Source organism: Leiobunum rupestre, chromosome 8 (genome assembly GCF_980474605.1).
Source record: "Leiobunum rupestre chromosome 8, qqLeiRupe1.1.hap1, whole genome shotgun sequence".
NCBI lineage: Eukaryota > Metazoa > Arthropoda > Arachnida > Opiliones > Sclerosomatidae > Leiobunum > Leiobunum rupestre.
In genome coordinates this window covers 36,810,859-36,830,194 of record NC_143391.1, presented here as the reverse complement: position 1 = coordinate 36,830,194, position 19,336 = coordinate 36,810,859, and the positions used below count along the sequence as shown (strand labels likewise).

Here is a 19,336-nt window from a genome sequence, read left to right as displayed (position 1 = left end):
GCGGAATTAGGCTTAGCGGATAGCGAAATATATAGGAGGCAGCGACGAGATCCGTTCGAACAAGAAGCATATATAAAGCAAAGACTATATAAATTCTTACCTAGACTGGTTTGTTCTATGGGGAATAAGTTCATGGGCTTTTTTCAAGCATCAGCGCCATCTAGACGTGGTGGCGGGTACTTATCATAAAAAACGGCACAGCCGCACAGCGCGGGTGGTGTGATTCGATCAATTTAACGTGTGGAATTTTTCTGTTGCGCTCCTTCGTGTGTTTAGAATTCAAAACTTTTCAAATTTATTTGTATTAAGTTTACGCGTCTTTTAAGTTTTAATGGATCGTGAAGGCTTTGACTCTAGTTTTTATTGCGCTTTTGTTAATTGCAGAAATGCTAGAAAAAAAACGAAAGCTTTTTCGTTTTTTAGGTTCCCCAAAGATGAACAAAGGTAAGCTTGAAAAAAAACCTTTTCACACACGCCAAAAAGTTAAAATAATATAGTTACTTTACAGATGCAAGCTTTGGGTTTCTAATGCTGGTCGCAATGATCTAAGTGAGAAGACTGTGGACATGCTAAATAAGTCTTATACAGTTTGTGCACTACATTTTACATCAAATTGTTTCATGAATGCGACTAAAAATCAGCTAGTTCGGAATGCAATTCCTACATTAAAAACTGATGAATTGGAAGGAGTTTCCAATTCAATTTGTTCTGATGGTGAAATTTAAAATTAATTTATTGTTATTATTAAAGCTACGAAACTTAATAAAAATTTCATTTCACAGCTAGAAAAATTCAACCTACATCAAATGAACAAATCAACTTGGAAAATATCTTATCTTCATCACATGACAATTTGACAGGTATATTTCTTGAAAATGCAGAAAAAAATTGTTCAAAACTAATTAAATTTCTATTATAACTTTGAACTGACTTAGATAATTCCATAGAAACCTCTAATAGAAGAATTTCCGTTACTTCTATTCCAAATAAAGTTTCAGACTTCAAATATCTGATAGGTATTTTTAATACATACAAAAATAACTGAGTATTTAAAACTTAAGTAAATCTGTATCACAAATTAGATATTTCATCTGAAACTTCTGCAGGAGCCATGATTTCCTCAACTCCTTTCATTGATTTAACAGGTATAAGAATAAAAAAAAAATATATACACTGATTATTGACTGGATTTTATATTCTACTTTAGGATTAGTGAATCGGATATTTGACAATAGTTCACCAACGTATGAATCATACGATACCCATAGCAATAAGGGTAAAAGGAAGTCGAATACACAAGCATTTTTGCAACCCTGCAGAACCAAACTTGAGGATCCTAATTGTCATGTAGACTCTCGTGAATTGTTTGGAAAGCATCTGCAAGATATTGGTGTTACTTCTACTCCAATTGAAGTTTTAAACAAATATCCATCACATTACAGTTCAACAGGTATTTTTCATTGAAACTGCGTAACCAATTCTGTGTTCAGTTCTAACTAAAATTATTATTATTATTACTATTTAGATAATTCAATGGAAACTTCTAATGGAAGAATTTTAGATAGATCTGTTCCAAGTAAAGTTTCAGACTTGAAAAGTCAAATGCTTACCCCAGATAGGAATTTGACAGGTATTTTTAATAAATATGAAAATAACTTGTGATACATTATTAATTATTACTTTAGTATTAAATACTAATTTAGATACAGTGGCGGCGTAAGGGGGACGAGGTGAGCGGTCTGCCCGGGGGGTGTCACATTGCCGCCCCGGGGACCCAGCCTTCTTAAGCCGCCACTGTTTAGATAACTCATTGGAAACTTCCATGACGGGAGACGGAATTTCCTCAACCCAACTTATTGCTTTAAAGGGACTCCAAAGTTCCGTGGCAAAAAAAAAAGAAAATTGAGCATGCTTTTCATTCCCCCCAACCCCTCACTAGGCCTTGGCAGAGGCGGGCAGAGTCAACCGTAAATTTCGCATTTTACTGACTTTACACATATTTTGCCACCAAACTTTGGAGCCCCTTTAACAGCATAAATAAAACCCCGATTACTGACTGATTTCTATATTCTACTTTAGATTTCTACCAAACGAAACTCGAGCATATGAATTGTCATGCAAGCTCTCGTATAGGGCTTTCTCAACTAAAAGGTAATATCAACTATATATAAAAAATATTCTATTGTTACTAAATTAATTTCGTGAGTTAGAAAACATAAGTGAATGTGATGTCAAATTTCTAAGTCACTTATCCAAAAGTTTGGTGAAGGAATATTTATTGGAAAATGGGCTACCCACAACAGCTAATCTGTTCATGGATGAAGATCAAGTAAAAACTAAAAATATTATAATTCATGATAATTTCAAAACTAATAATTTGTATTTCAATGTTTTAGGACTTCAAGTTTTGGATAAATCTTGGAAATATGGAGTTTCGCCCACCTCCACTTACGACTATTATTGAATATTATTTGAAAAATATTCATAGTCTAACACGACATAAAAAACCTGAGCAAGACAATGATAACTGTAATAATACCAATATTTACATGTAAACTAATTTCTATAACTTCATAATTAAATTATATAATCTAGTCTTGAGAAAACCCAAAAATCCAGTTGGCAGAGGTCATGAAACCCGTAATATTTCATTTCTTATTGGAAACTTGAATTGTCCTTCAACTCCAATTAATGGAAGTACCAACACTGACACATGTAAGACAATATATTTCATTTTAGTGAAGATTTTTATACTATTAAGATATAATTTGAAATTACAAGTTATTAAAACATCTTTTGCTTAAAATAGGTGTAAGATCTTCAAAAACACCATTAGACACCCCACGAAAAGTTAAATTGAAAAAAAAACTCCAAGTTAAGTCCACATTACTGTGCAGAAGCCGGAAAAGGATATCAAATTTGAAATCCCAATTACCAAAAACTCAGTCTGCAAAAATGAGAAGAATAATATCAGTAGCACGAGAACTTTTTACAAAAGAGCAGGGACAATTCTTTGAATCGCAACTAATAAACAATAACCGTGCGAAGAAAGGTCGAAGATATACGGAGGCTGACAAGCAAATGGCTTTATCTATTTTTTTTCAAAGCCCAAAGGCTTATCGTCTCCTGGGAAAAGTATTTGCCCTTCCTACTCCAAGAACCTTGAGGAAATGGTTGGAAGAAGTCAAGATAGAACCTGGTTTGAATGATAATATTTTCGAAGCATTGCGTAAGGTAACTGAGAAGATGACAGCAAGAAACAAAAATTGCGTATTACTTCTTGACGAAGTTTCTTTAATGGCTGGTCTCTCGTATGATCCTTCGAAAGATCAAATCGACGGGTTCGTTGATAATGGTATTGGTGACAGGGAAAAAGTATTGGCTAATGAGGCTTTAGTTATAATGATTCAAGGAATTTTCAAACCCTGGAAACAAGTCTTGAGTTTTTCTTTCGCCCGAGGAACAACAAACTCAGGCCAAATGGAAAAATTTGTCAAGGAATCCATAAGCAGACTACAGGAAATTGGCCTAAATATTCGTGCTGTCATAGCTGATCAAGGTCCAACGAATAGAAGTCTATTCAATAGACTGAAGATTAATGAAAAACAGCCATATTTTACTCATGGTAATAAGAAGGTGTATGGCATATTTGATCCACCCCATCTCCTCAAAAGTCTAAGGAACAACTTCCGCACCTACATAATGGAAATAGATGGGAAACCAGTTAGGTTCCATTATGTAGATAAATTTTATCAATATGATAAAACTAGGCCACTGCGCTTGGCCCCAAAACTTAAAAGGCGGCACATTCATCCAACCTCATTTTCAAAAATGAGAGTAAAAGATGCTGCGCAGATCTTTTCTCACACAGTGTCAACAGGAATGGCAACGTGCATTGCATTTGGTACTGCAATTTAAAGTTGTGTAAAGTTTCACATCATGTATAACTTCTTGTTTCTCTTACTATAGGAAAACTGGAGCCAGAAGCTACGTTCACCGCAGACTTTATCTCTAAAGTTGATAGTTTGTTCGATGCCCTAAATTCTTCTAAATATGATGCCACCAAAGCTCTTAGAAGAATGATGACAAAAAACTCTGCACACCACAAAACTTTAGATGATTCGGTTGATATGTTAAAATCTCTAAAGTTTATATTGCCTAAACAAAATATCAGAATTCATTGCGTAGATGGTTTTCTGCTGACCATAGCATCAGTCAAAGGCTTGTGGAAAGATTTACATGATGAAGGAGCCAACTTTATTTTCACAAGACGGTTAAATCAAGATCCACTTGAAAATTTCTTCTGTACAGTTCGCCAAAAAGGAGGAAATAGACATAATCCCAATGCTATGCAGTTCAGAGATGCCTTTAAACAATTGCTAACGCAATCATTCCTTCTTAGCAGTGAGGGTCAAAACTGCGAATCAGATTTCAGCGAAATATTATTGAGCCTGAAATCACTCAACAACAAATCTGCAGTTGATGGGTGTGAAACCTTAAATGATTTGGAGGACTCGGGCCTCTCAACAGCAAATCCAAAGTTGGAGAAGAAAAAAAGGGTTTCAGGAATGAAAGATATTGATGGGAAGGCTGTGGCTGAAGCTTTTGGCAATACGGTTGATATGAATGCTCTGTCATATATAACTGGGAGTGTAATTCGGAAAGTTCGCGATTGCCATAATTGTGAAAGTGAAAAAACCATTTGCCGGTTTTTCACTGAAGCAGAATTTCTTGAAGACCAAAATCAGACCTTCACGCATTTAAAGGCCTATTCATATGTAAAGGGAGATTTCGGTGGCTTAATTTCTCCATCAGATATGGTTACTGCTTTCATGTTACAAATTGAAAAAATATTCATTAAGAACTTCAATGAAAACATGCATGAAGAAAACATTTTAAAAAAAATAATAACAGCCACTGAAAACATTTCTGCTGAAAATATTTGTCCCGGTTTTAAAAAAAAAATAATCCAAGTATACTTAAAAATGCGAATATATTACGCAGTTATATTTATTAACTGGGATATTGCGGAAGAAAGGTTGAAAAATAAACTTAAGAAAAGAAAGGGGAAGAATGGTGATAAGAAATTATTAAAAGTCTCCCATCTAGGCTGCTAACTCTGAGACTACATTTTATCAAATTCTTTGAACCTATCCACGAAATATTGGAGTAGAACAAGACCTAAATCACCACACGTCAATGCTACCTCAGGTACCTTGTATTTTTCTTTAATTTGCCACATTTAACTAACAATTTATAATAAACTTTTAGCAACCTGATTATGGAATATCACCGAACCCCTAATTTTCACTCACATCGACTCGTCCATTGGGTTACCAGTCTCATGTCAGTCCTCCTTCAGTGTTACATATGCAGGCTCATTCTCCAGGCAATCTCTTTGCTGCGAATTCCTCAGTTAATCCTTTACATGTACCTTCACCTTCATTTTTACCAACTCCATCACCATCATCTTTCACGACAGCCCAAGTTGCGATTCAATCCCCGGTCGCATCCACTTTTATGGGTTTGCAACCTCACACCGAAGCTAGTTCTCCATTCGTAACACCCACTGGAGGGTCAACTGCAAATCTTTCAATGTCTTCTCCAGCCCCTGTTAACGGGTGTCTATGCCACACCCATCTGCAAAGGCCATTGGAACAGTTCAGTTTCCTGGAAGTCATGCTATTATGGACAGTCCTCAAGCTGTGGCTTCTGGTAACCGAGATTAATTACAATTTTGAGTAATTTTTATATTTTTAATTCAACCATTATCTTAAAAGGTATGATGAGTATGTTTCCTCCATCAAGAGTGTTACTTCAACGAACCTGGGTGGCTGCTACGCCAACAGTACTTTCTGGCAAAGCATTTGATATTTTATGCAGTCCTGGTTCAGCAGTTTTAATGGCACCAGGAGAGATCATTCCGCTTCATTATTCTCCTTTGGAACGTTTCTTGCGTTGTGTATTTTTAAGACTATCATTGTGTCGAACTATTCAGTCTAATGATACGGTAATTAGTAGTAATCACCTCAATTATAAACCGATATGATATTAGTTACTGATATGGTGTTTGTTATGCTTAATGTTAGCGTACCTAAATTACCAATTTTGCCAAATTAAGATTTTTTTGGACAATTATTAGAAAAATATGGAACAGGGTTACTTATGCAATGTAATCATGAATTTTTGGAAGAAGGTGCAGCCACTAAAGCTAATGTACTCTGAAACCTAAGGGGTGAAAAAGGGTATACTCCAAAGCTCAAATTGATGAATACACAAACAACGTTACTGTCAAGAAAATCCATGTAACATCTCAAAAGTGCGTTGAGGGAAGCAGCTGTTCAACAAACTAAAAGAAATTTCAAATTCAGAAAAACCAAACGCACTTCTTTTGGAATCGAGAAACAGGTGATCTTTAGAACTCGCTACAGTGAAGAACAATGTTATGACCAATCGCATAAATTGGTTGGTGCAGTGCTATTTCTTACATTTTATGGTAGTTTGTATCAAGTGGCTGTGCGTATCACACAATATTAAAGAAAGATTCTCAGTCTCTATTCATGATGAATCAAGATATATGGTTGTAAGCAAAGACAAATACCTGACAGCTTTAGCATTACAAATAATCAACATGTTAACGAGAAGCCACTTTGCCTACAAATTGAACATACATTATTTATCCCAATTGAAAAAAAGTTATGTTAGATTATAAATCACCATAAAAACCCCTTAGTTTAGTAAAGGGTTATAGAATTCCCAAAGGGATAATTTGTACATTCATCAAGCGTTAAAGATAACTAAAGATACTTTACATTATATCATAAGTCTTAACGTTAACTAGACCTGACAAATACCTACTATTAATAAATGTTCTAAACAAATTAGAACAATTGGTATCTTTTTTTGCTTTAACTTTTAGCTAACAATTAAATTTATTTTCAACTGAGCAAAGACTATAAGCTATAACCTTGGAACTAACTAAGCGAGTGACATGTATTTGTAATAAGTTTCAAAATTTATATAATTAATAAATTTTAAGTTGTCTTACTTATTGAAATGAATTTTTAACTATATTTTACTATAAAACTAAGTTATATTGCTTAAAAATCAGTTAAAATGCATTTCCAGCTATATATAAGAAAATGCATATATTCCATATATCTATGTTTTCAGCTCAGAAAATTCAAATTTTACCGCACTTTTTCAGTTCCCAATGTAAAAGATAGATGGCACAAAAGGATTTGTTTTAGTTCCCGCCACGAGACCTACGTGGCGCGACAGGTAAAGTAATAAACCCCTTTGGAACACTAAGACGCCAGTCTATGTAGCGATAGCTTATATAGTCTTTGATATAAAGGGAGGTATAATGGCCGGCTTTCGGGGTGTCGGAAAATTGTCCCTCGTTGGGGAGGTGGGGGGAGTCAGATGAGGGAATTTCGCTATTCAAATTCGATACGTGCGCCATCTCGTAGAAGAAATAGGAAACCTAACCCGCAATTTTCGATGGCGCTCATTTTGAAGAATGAAGTTTTGTGAACATTCGTATGCAAACATTGGTGTAAGACGTAAGAAGCCAAAACTGAGCAAAAATGATAAGTGTATAGTTAAATAATTTTTAATTTAGTCAAAACTTTTAACGCTAAGTCTCCTATTTATTTTATAGATTGTATTTTCAATGAAGAAGCATTATTTAAAAAACTACCTCAGCTATTGCAAAATGCGTCAAGTTTAAATTCGCTCTCTTATATTGGACTCAGTGGCGTACCTAGGGGGGGGGCGGGAGGGGCGGTCCGCCCCGGGCGGTATTTTTCACTCAAGAAAAAAATTCGTATTTTTAGTAATGGTTAACGTTTAGTCTTTTCTCGTAGTGAGCAGGCCCGGATTTAAGGGTAGGCATCCTAGGCACGTGCCTAGGGGCCCCCACAAAAATTAAAAAACAATTCCAAAGGATTGAAAAAATCCAAAAATTTGTTGAGACTTAGCTACGGCCCTGGGGAGTTCCAAAGGGCCCCTTTTTAGTTCATTGAGAAATGAAATGTTCCGAAAATCAGACCCTAACCATGATTACAATTTTGTATTGTGGAAGCTGTGGAGGGGTAAAGGATTTCGAATGGATTTTGTTTGTCTGCAGAGTTCGTCGTAAGTGTCGTCTGCTATTTTATTTTAAAGCGGCCTACGACGTTTTCTTAGCATTGTAGGATTTTATAACCTATTTTCAAGCGTAATATTTAATCTAATTAATCTTAGAAAGGGAATGTTATTATAAATCATGTATTTTTATAATAATTGACCATATTTAAGTGATAAATTCGTTTAATTTTGGTAATATTTCGTCGCTTAAGTCAGCGCCATGTGTAAAAGGCCAAGGCCCAAAATAATATTTGCCTACTGTTATCTTGGATAAATTATTTGAGCGTTTTATTTAAATATTAGTTTGAATTAACAAATTTAGATTGTATAATTTCTTACTAAAAAGGTAACATGGCTCACCTGAATATTTTAAGAACACTTCCAGAAAATACCGACCCAACCCTTCTTTCAGTGGCTATAGACCCATTTTGGTGTTTTTGCAAACACTGTTCATATTTTAAATTAATCATGATTTTCTGTTTGCGTAAACATAAAACAAGGGAAATGCCTGTAGGTTAAATATTAGGTTACACCTATTATCCACGTATGTGTATTTTTTGGGGTTATCATTTTTGACTGCGTGTACCTCCTAAGCTCAGATTTGTATTGTATTCCTTTCTCAGGAGAGTTCTAAAGGTAAATTTTGTTTACTAGCCCGATGTTAACACCAAACCCTTCATTTTCATGGAAGCAGCCTTAGTGAGCAGTTTTAAAGAGGGTCTTTTTAAATAATTTTTCATTGACATTTCTGTCAAATATATGTAAATGCATTTATAGGTACTTGGCAGCAGGACATCATGCAACGTCACCTATGCTTTTTGCTATAGATATAAATTTTCACTCAAAATGATGGCCATCGCCAAACTTACTTAGTTAAATAACTAAATTCATATTAACACGTTAATAGGAATTTGATTCTTAATATACGTAATATTGGTTTCAAATTTTGCAAATGTGATAGAGACCGCTATTATTTGTTGAACTCTACCTGACAAGGTTTATGATTGAAAATCGTTAATAGATTTTCAATCCTATTTATACACACATAAACATATAGTAGGAATATCCAATAAAGCTTATTTTATTATTATTACTATTATTACTAATATTATTATTATTACTATACAAACATACACGCATCTATGCGGCTTAAAGGTTTGAGCATGTTGGTATGCATCGGCTGGAGACGCATGACTTCTTCAAACAGATTCTTACCTTTGTGTCGAAAATAGGAAAAGCCGCATTCACATGCACCTACCCTCTGAAAAGATGCGAGCGCTCCCGCAATGTTTGGATGCTGTTGCGCGTCCCAATGTTTCAGATCGCTTCGGCTGAACCACTTCTTCAACCAGTTTGGCAGCGATTCATGACATCATGTTTTTTAATCTTTAAGAAAATCAACAATCGTGGATTTTTTGCGCCTAATAAAATATTAATATTTTACAAGAAAATAATCTTCCAGCTTTTGGCATAATTAAATTAAAAAAAATTTTCTTTGTGCATTCGTCTTTAATTAGATGGTTTTAAAACGTGACAGAACTGCATGAGCATACGTACTCCTAATTACATGGCTATACTACACATGCCCAATTTTCTTCAAAACTCACTGGAAATTAACGTGTGAACAAACAGATTTCCAAACTCTATTAACCGCAGATAAATCAAAACGAGGGTATGTGTGAACGTGGCTAATGTGAATATATGTTCATACGTATATACACTTATTCATGTAAACATACACATTTATACATACACGTGTGTGTATGTTTGTATGTATATACATAAATATATACATGTGTAATAAACTCCTTTCAAATACTGAAACTACAGAGAGATTACACGTCTTATATTTATTTTTGAGGAAAGACGCCAATATAATGATTTAATAATACTTTTATTTGTTCATACCTCCACCTTAGCTCACTGTTCTTCGGTTCCGGCAACGGGCACGTCTAGCTACACTTACAAGGAGACATCCCGAAGTGTAACCCACCGATTTTGTTCAAACTCGGGGGATTGGTAGACCTTCATGTAACTTGAAAAATCCTAAAGGGAATATATTCAATGGGCAACCGTTTTGCCATGGCAACGAAAAATGTTTTTGACAACAACAAATTTAAATTTTCCCATTGAAAATAACATGGGATTTTGACCTCAAATTGATCAAAAGTTGATCAGTTTTGATGTTTTTTTTATCAATTTATATCTATTTTTTCTATTTTAACCAATTTCAAAATTTCGAAAATACTGGGGAGTATGGGAAAAATTGGTGGACGGTTTGGACGCACAGCTTTCCCCCCCAAAAGGGGGAAAATTCAAATTTCACAAACCTTTGAAAGCTTATAGCTCTGCTACCGCTCATCCTAGTTACTTGTGTAATAGTGCATTCGAAAGCGTGACTCAAGCCCAATAACTAATGTCTAGTACAGGTATAGGCTATCTCGCTTAGTTCCGAAGATATAGCTCAGCGACTATTGGAAAAACCTCAATATGTTCAATGAGAAAAATATGCTTTGAAAATCAATTTTATTTTATTATACAACATTTACACATTACGCTTATTTTTAAGCGTTATTCTTCGTCATCAGAGTCGATAATCACCATGTGCTCTATCATATTGGCACAATCTTCAAGAATACATGCTGAAGAATAGCGAATGTTATTTACCATACACTTGCATGTAGGCAACTTGCATTCTTTCTTACATTTACAAGCCATTAGTTCCAAAACTGAATTAGGCGCAGACTGTGCTTTCATCCAATTTACTTTTATTTCGTTGTCATCAATTATCTGGCCATCTGGACTAGGTATAGCTGGTTGTTTTTCCAAACTTCTTCGCCAAATAGCCGCTTGATAGTTTGCGCGCCTCGAATGTCGGTAAAGTGCATCCTTGCTCGGAGGTAGCTGACTAGAATCTACTTGACCTCTCTTCAGCCTAAAAAGGTCATAGTGAAGATTGTTTACTGAACTTGATTTTGAGGTGGTTAATTGCGTACATTTTGCAAGTAAACTCTAAGTTTATCGAAAAGATCGTCTTCTATAGTCCAAGATTTCCCTAATTCTGACATCGCTTTCTGCACGGCGCCATCTATCACTTTAAACTAGACATTTTCCAAAGGCCACTGAAAGCGCTGGTCGTATCACAAACGGTGAAAGCATGCATTCCTAGTAAAGCCTCACACGCTTCTTTCCAAGGGATTCTGCGACACGTTTAACTGGTAAATCGGCTTTGTCATGGCATATCATACACACAATTGGAAGAAATCAATACGGCTCTTTGTCTTGAAAAAATTGAGGCCTGTGACGAATCGGATCTACTATTACTTAAGACGTTTTACCCAAATGTTCCGACAACTTTAGCCTACGACATAGATGAAACTCTTAGCGGCTTGGGCACGTCTCACCGAGATAATGGAATAATTGTTCAGCATAAAGTTTATATCGTTGAACTACCTGATCAACGCTTGATGAGGTCTCGAGATAACCGAAGAAGCAATGGTTGTGATACGACCAGCGCTTTCAGTGGCCTTTGGAAAATGTCTAGTTAAAAGTGATAGATGGCGCCATGAAACCAACCACTCGCTTGGCTCACGGACTAGTGACCTAGCCCTTACCAAAAAATAAGTGGTCTTGTAACTTTTTAAGTTGGTTTTAAGTTCGTATTTGGAACAAATGCCAACTAAATACCAACTAAAAACCTACTTAAAAACCACTTTACACCAACTTAAAACCAACTAAAAGCTTTCTTAATAAAGACCACTTAAAACCAACTTAAAACTTACTTAAAAAGACCTCTTAATAAAGACCACTTAAAGCCAACTTATAACCTACTTAAAAATTATAAGTAATTATCTGACCACTAAAAACCAACTTCAAAAAATGAGTATTTTCCAGCCAACTTAAAAACAACTTAAAAACAACTTATTACCTCTTTAAATAGTTTATTAAAATATGCTGGCAACTTGAACCTACTTAAAACCAACTTAAATGTGAAAACCAACTAAATACCAACTAAAAACCAACTTAAATGTGAAAACCAACTAAATACCAACTAAAAACCAACTTATTTTTTGGTAAGGGAGGTCCTGGTGTTGATAACATAAAAAAATTTAATGTATTACTTTTTAAGAAACTACTAGGTTATAGATATGGACCAGTGTGTGTAAACTGATTAGACCCCTGATGACAGATCAATCGTGTATCTGAAACTAGTCGGGTTCATTTTAATTAATTAATTTATCTTGTGCACTTTTAAATATATAATTGTTGGCCTTTTTTATCTCGTATTATTTGCACTTGTCGCTACTTTTAATTTATGCTATAGAATATTTCAATTTTGAAATGCAAAAGTAATTAATAATCTCGTTACCTTTGTTTTTATCAGAAACAAAGTTTTTAAAGAACTGTGCAAAACTGAGTAAAATTTGTCACGCCAGAGCCAACATTTAAGCCCGGGTCCTCCAACTGATAAACCCATACATTACCAATAGAAAAAACCGGGCAACATTACTGTATGAGAACTAGACTGTACTCATCCAACACGGCTATATAGTTTCATGGTGAATATTCTAAGCTTTTTCCACTCCCCCCCAGGTGGTTAATTATAGATTTGTTCTAATTCATTTGTGAGAAAATGGCACTGCAATGGATTTTCCCGTCATTTAACATTGGCTTAAGAAGCTTGTCTACATGTACATCTAGATAGCTGTAAAAAGTGGTTTAAGTTATATTTCATTGTCTAAGCTAACCAGTAAGAAGATTCAAATACTTTGCACTTATATCGTTATTATGAATGAGGTCGTTGAAGGTTCCATACGAATCTCTTTCTTTTTTCATAACTGAAAATGTATATTGTCATAAAATTACTCTAAATATTTATAATACTCTTATGTAAAGTTTATTATTATTTTCATAGTTCATTTTACATTTTGTTTTTTCTTTGTTAACCACATATATAACTTTGCATGTGAAATAAAATTTGTCTCAGTCATGTAGGAAATTGAGTTTTAAATTTTTTTGTGAACTTGAATTCATTTGCTTATATTGTGGATATTTTTCCAAGAAATATCTAGTGGGACAACCTGTGATAAAAAAATTGAGTTAACAATATTAGTTTAAAGTAATTAATTAGATTTGTTTTACTTTCTGTAAATGGAAAGAGCAAAATATCAGTTTATAGGTAGGGTGGCAGAGTGGTTAGGAGCTGGGTTTGATCCCAACTTATGGCACTGGGTGAAAACTGGGAACTACTCCTGCGTTGAGTTCGCAAGTTCTCTCCCCACTGGTTAAAGAGGTTTTCCCCCGAGTTCTTCGTTTTGCCTTCCCATACACACTTGTCAAGGTTAACGGTAATAGTTAGTGTAGGGAGCTGTTGGCTCGCGTGGCATGAAGGGCTTGCCACCACCCTCCTACGCGTCGTAACCCGGCCACCTGTTTAAAGGCATTATAAGTCGCTAGATGACTTGGGCCTAAGGTGGTGCCTTGGGTATTAGACTGAGTATTATTCTTAAGAGGATCAAGCCGGGTTTTTTCTCAGCTTGTGGCACTGCTTTAAAAATTCAAGATCACTCTTGTGTTGATTTTGCAAGTTCTCATGTGGCATAAAGGGCTTGCCACTACCCTTATAAACAATTTAAACCAGCCCACTGAAATAATGGCAACACTATTGTCGATGACTTAGCTGAGCTAATAATTATTATTACTTTTGATTGAATTGAACATGAAAAAAGCTTGCAGAATAGAAGCATTGAAATAACTTCGAAGTGTATTATTTTCATTCTTTCATTATTATGACAAATGTTTTGGTTTTTTCTAACAACTAGGTCCCACTGTCAGTAAAGTTCACTTTATCACTTTGGTGAAGAATACACTGAATTATTAGTGCAAAAGCCACCGAGAGCACTCCCGGGCCCCAATAAAGCTATTGCTATTAAAGATAGTGTTCGTACAGGGTTGGGCTATCCACGGAAAAACAAAATTGGGGTTGTTGATGGGAAACTATTTGTATGTATTAGTGACCCAGTTTTAGATACCTGTGAAAGTTAGGTTTTTCTTCAATATTCCAAGTTAGTAAAGGATTTTTCTTGTAAAGGCTGCTCAAAATGTTCCCATTGTTTTTCACCTTACAAGTTACAAAAAAAAATACCACTGCACTAGCTCTGCAGCCGAGACCACAATTCTAAAACAAACTAAAAAAAACCAAACCCCTTGAGTGATGCATTTCGAAGGTCACAAGCGTCATTCCATTATCACCCACGAAAAAAGGGAGGGAAGGATCTTTTATTTTTAGTAGGGTGCAACTGTCCTTAACCAAAAACCTTAACGCCGACTTAATTTTTGATCATCAGGATTGGAGTTGGGGTCGAGGACAAAAGTTGGGGATTCCAGACTTTCGGGGGAAGGGGTCCCCGTACAAACACTAATTGAAGATAACAATACATTTTATTGGAGGAACTTTTTAGAAGGGTTTAAACCTAGTCACCTGGTAAGTGCTTTGTGAAGCCTAACCTAAAGCAAGTATAAATTTTTCTTAACAAATGCACCACACGCGAGGGGAGACTAATCATATATAACTCTGAAGAATTCTAAGTTTTTTTTGCCTAGAGCCTATTTGAAGCCAGCTTATTTTTAAAATAAGCCGGCACTTTCCCCAAGTAAAAAATATGCATGAACAGCCAATGAAAATTTTTCTCTCCTCATGTTTGTTGATTCTACATGTAGCTTCGACTAACAAATAAGAATTAAAGATTGACCTAGGCTTTACAGGTCTAAAATTTCAAGGTAACTCAGACACTTTACACCAAGGCTTTTGATTTAAGTATTTATTTTTATAAACTTCCAATAAAACTAAATTCCATGTTCTCTCTCGTTTTCATTATCGTAAAAGAGTCAAGTAAAATAATGGTTTTTTGGAAATCCAACAATGGCAATCTAGTGAACACTATTTGCTAGTCAGTGTGAAGAGGACATTTTTAATGTAGTACACTCCATTACCTAATTTTTTCTAAATGCCATTATAATAGGCGTTTAGTTTTAAAATAAATCTGCTATCAAACTGAAATTATGAAATTAGAAGTATTGCAGATCCTGCTAACAATTGTGTAGTCGTAAAAGTTTAGCATGAGTTTTGCACTTTTAAAAGCCCCAATTATTTTTACAAATAATTGATTACATGTACTACTTTGTAGCCAGATATTTTTCTAAGTAACAATGAACTTTAATCATTATGCGAATTAATTTATGATCCAGGTTGTGACCCTTTTCATTGCAATGTAACATTTCCAGAATAAGCCTATAGCTATTTTCTTGGAAATTGTACATAGTCAATAACATATTATAAAAATTTACCAGTATGATTTTTCCAGTGAAGTCTGTCAACAAGGAACCTTGTGTTGTTAAAAAGTTGTGGCTCTGTTCAGGCAATGTTTGAAGAGCACAAGCATTATTATACATAAACAATGCAGTTTGGAAATATATAAAATCTATTTAGTACAGATAGCCAACCATGCAACATGGCTGTATGCATACAATTATAATATAAAACTATAATAGCTATATAAAGTCACAAAATGATTTCAAGCCAAAACTATTTTTCTTCTAATTTTTTATTGGAAAAATGCAGTGGTAGCCTGTGCAGGTACATATTTGAAGCTTATAACATTTGTAGTAAATAAAGGGTTACCACAAAATTTTCAGATTCAATTTACGCAAGTAAATTCAAAGTACCAGCCTTTTTTAAATCGTGTTGTCAAAATTGATTAATGAAATTAAAAACGACTTCGTTATATTTGCATATTTAATAAAATATTTATGATATTTACAATGAAAGTCCGACTAGTTTCGTCGTGCCTAGCATGACATCTTCAGGGAAGATGTCATGCTAGGCACGACGAAACTAGTCGGACTTTCATTGTAAATATCATAAATATTTTATTAAATATGCAAATATAACGAAGTCGTTTTTAATTTCATTAATCATCAACTACGCATATTGAACTTGCAAACCTCCTAAGCCTGTTGTCAAAATTGTAAAGGTTATATTTAGATTCACAACATAACATATATCTTAAGTAAATAGAACTTTACATCGTATGTTTTGTTGTATAACATAGTTGCTTCCATACTATTAAATAACATTGCAAAAGAAACCCATAAAAACCCCTTTCCCTGATCTAACCTTAATGATTAGTGGTAAATTTTTTACACTCATATCAATTCTATGTAGCTAATAAGACTTAAAACCAGAAATATATAATATACCTCTTAGAGAGAAGTATTAATCTCCTTATACTGCTAATGTTATTCTTTTTAAACATGTATCTTCGCAGAGGCTTACTGATTTTATTAAAAATATGGCTTATAAATAAATATTCCTAATTAAGAGTAAATTTTTGCGTTTTAAATCATTAGCCAGCAAAGGTACATGTTTCATTTATACTTCAGATGGATACTTCCCTTGTAAGACATACTAATTTTTATCTTGGTAAATATTTTGAGAAGATAATTGTAACTGAGGTTTTAATGTAGCTAGTAATTGATGCACATGTTGAAAGACGCTGAATCAGATAAAAGGGTCCACCAGCCCCATATTAGGATGAACAAGTGGCCCCTCAAAAATATTTGTTGCTTTTAATTTTGATAACTCCCAACTTATGGAAAATTGCTACTAACAAATGATTCTATAATCCTTTACCATGTTCACAATAGAGAGTAAACACTCCTGGTAGTAGAACTGGGTGGCTGTTGAAAGATTTCCTACAAGCCGAACTTGCTCGTTTTTTAGTCAGATTTATTTTTGCCAGATAATTTCATCCCCCTGTGTCGAAAAAGGGTTCAAACATCTTTTTGCTTTTCCCTTCGCTGTCGCTCTATTGATAGCGACGGTCCCCTCGTAATTCGGACTTCGCGGTTCTCAAGGGCATTGTAACTGCTGACAATTTTGACAGCGCTAACAATGCCGGACTTAATCCTTCCACATGGAGAGGTCGGGAGAGCGAGCTGACCCGTCGCTATCAATGGTAGGGTTTCAAACCCTAAATTTCGAAATGACGGGGAGTCGAACAACAAAAAACGGGAGGTTGCGCGGCGTAAAAACTCCTAAAGAGGGGAGACACGTGCGAGGGGGCGATTTTTTTTCTCATTCACGTCACTGAAAACGGTCCCCGAGATCTTACCATAGGGAATACGGCCGGATAACCATTCCAAGTTCGAGGTATGAATTCCTGGTGAAACCTGTAGTGTACCCTACATACAATAAAGATAAAAAATGTATTATCTTTGGTAAGATAACAAAGGGCCCACTTTGGCAAAACCAAATTTTACTTTATGAAAGAAACAAAACAATTAAATTATCTTATGAAGAACTGGTAATACCTTAGATGAAAACAAATAAGCACTCTTTCCATTACAAAAGTAGACCGATAAATTTGGTTTCAAACAATTAAAATTTTTGATCATTTTTGAATTTTCAAGCGAAGGTGTCAAGAATATTTTTCTCAGGCATACAGTTCAGGTAATTATTGTACACCTAATTCAAAAAAAGGTTTAATTTACGTACTAGCAGAAGTATATAATATATTTCTTACGAGAGAAGTACCTATATACCTAAGCAGTTATTCATTGGAAACATTAATAATGTGTGATGTTTTATGTATCAAAAAAGGGTCTCTTTTACTAAATATTAGAATATAAGCAAAGACCTAAGACTTACTAAGTTAAAAAAAAGTAAATATTGGGTAAATTTTTAATAAAAAAGGTTCTGTCATCCCAATTAAATACTATATGTTTCATAAAAAAAATTAATAGCACTCTGATAAAACTGACGTAATAAGTTTTTAGTAATTGTGTTAAGGTTGCTCCTGGTATAAAGGGTGTCATATTTCTAGAGTTTAATGCTGAATATTGCCACAACAGTATTCCTATTTTCATTTCTTTGTCTATATATTTGGGTAGAGAGAGTGTAACCTAAACTTTCAGAAATTAAAAACAATTTTAGAGTTACGTTAGAAACCAGTAATGTTTCTATGGCAGTATAGTGTTAAACATTTCGTCAATTTTCAAACGTTGCGCCCATTGGAAGAGAGACTTGAAGCAAAAAATTGCCTCGCCGACAATGTTGAAAATCCTTAGTATATTTTCCGTGTACAAAATGGCTTAATATATTTTCTGTGTACAAAATGGCTTATGCAGAATGGTCCCATATTCAAAATGGCTAGTCCTCCATCATCAAACTTATTTGAATATCCACATTCACAAGTCAATACAAGTACTTTTTGAGGAAAAAAGTTAATATTAGAATAAATCAATATGTATATAGTAAGGTATGAGGAAGCTATGAAACAGTATAATTCAGATTAAAATGTAAACATAATAAAGAGTTTAAACCAGCATCGAGTGATTTTCATTAATTTTTGGCACAGTATTTTTAAATACTTTAAATGGTAGAAATATGTACTGTTATTTCATCCCCTTTCATCAAGGTGTCTGAAGATGGGTCTGGATCGAACTATGAGGAGTCAAATGAAGGGTGAAAATGTCCAAAAATAAGAGATACCTTCCAATTGACCCGAAACCAGGCCCTATGAACTACTCTCAAGCTTTCACATCTGTTATTTTGTAATTAAGTACAAATGTTTCAAAAAAATTTAATAAAAATATTTTCCAAATTAGTAAGGTTATTCCTATAGACAGAATGGGAGGTTTACAAGATAGTCTTGCTCTAGTTTGCACATTGGGAAAGTGTTATTACAACCACTCCCAAAAGTAGTGGTTTCCTGTCCAAAATAAATACTTTCCCTACACAAAAACTTCACTAAATCATTAATTGTTTTCCAAATTAATCAGTTTAATTTCCAAATGATTATAACTCGAGGACAGTTCAGCATTTTTATTTGCTAGAAATTTCTGTGTCCTAGTTCTGATCAAATTTGTGCTTAGTTATGCAACTTTAGATCGTCCATAAGTATGTATATATATACAGTAAGTTTCAATATATTTATTATTTTTAAAGCTCCACAAAACGAGAAAGCAGGGTCTGCGCATGGGCAAAAGCATGGTTGGTTTTCAAAAGAGGTACAATTACGCAAAATAAATAAGAAGTTCACAACGATTAAATATAAATAAATTATGCAATCTCATTGTATTAAAAGAAGACTTTCACAAAAACATTTTCATGCGTTTTACACAATTGTTTCTTACTTTATGCTAC

The 19,336-nt window shown here is 34.4% G+C and overlaps 3 protein-coding genes across 5 annotated transcripts; 2 read left to right on the top strand and 1 right to left on the bottom strand.

Annotated features, from left to right (window-relative positions):
• The first annotated feature begins 331 nt into the window (after positions 1-331).
• On the top strand, positions 332-4,764 carry LOC149933329 (uncharacterized). The gene is made up of 14 exons (XM_090157271.1): positions 332-444; positions 509-714; positions 783-860; positions 936-1,016; positions 1,083-1,145; positions 1,208-1,450; positions 1,526-1,630; positions 2,080-2,151; positions 2,211-2,329; positions 2,397-2,529; positions 2,596-2,715; positions 2,810-3,904; positions 3,970-4,652; positions 4,723-4,764. The coding sequence occupies exons 1-14, from the start codon at positions 332-334 to the stop codon at positions 4,762-4,764; spliced, it is 3,153 nt and encodes a 1,050-aa protein (XP_090013397.1).
• Positions 4,765-5,503: 739 nt separating this feature from the next.
• On the top strand, positions 5,504-6,049 carry LOC149933328 (mediator of RNA polymerase II transcription subunit 14-like). Its single transcript, XM_090157270.1, has 2 exons — positions 5,504-5,715; positions 5,781-6,049. The coding sequence occupies exons 1-2, from the start codon at positions 5,628-5,630 to the stop codon at positions 6,047-6,049; spliced, it is 357 nt and encodes a 118-aa protein (XP_090013396.1). The 5' UTR covers positions 5,504-5,627.
• Positions 6,050-10,646: 4,597 nt separating this feature from the next.
• Positions 10,647-18,393, bottom strand: LOC149933327 (uncharacterized). Of its 3 annotated transcripts, XM_090155347.1 has the most exons (3): positions 17,304-18,393; positions 10,836-11,065; positions 10,650-10,772 (listed from the first exon to the last, which is right to left on the bottom strand). In XM_090155347.1, exons 1-3 carry the CDS (start codon positions 17,327-17,329, stop codon positions 10,702-10,704), a joined length of 327 nt encoding a protein of 108 aa, XP_090011473.1. In that variant the 5' UTR covers positions 17,330-18,393; the 3' UTR covers positions 10,650-10,701. The 3 variants fall into 3 exon arrangements, 2 of the variants coding, with proteins under 2 accessions (XP_090011472.1, XP_090011473.1); XR_016472780.1 differs by lacking the exon at positions 17,304-18,393 and adding an exon at positions 12,252-15,466 and having other exon boundaries at positions 10,647-11,065; XM_090155346.1 differs by having other exon boundaries at positions 10,648-11,065.
• Between the last annotated feature and the right edge of the window lie 943 nt (positions 18,394-19,336).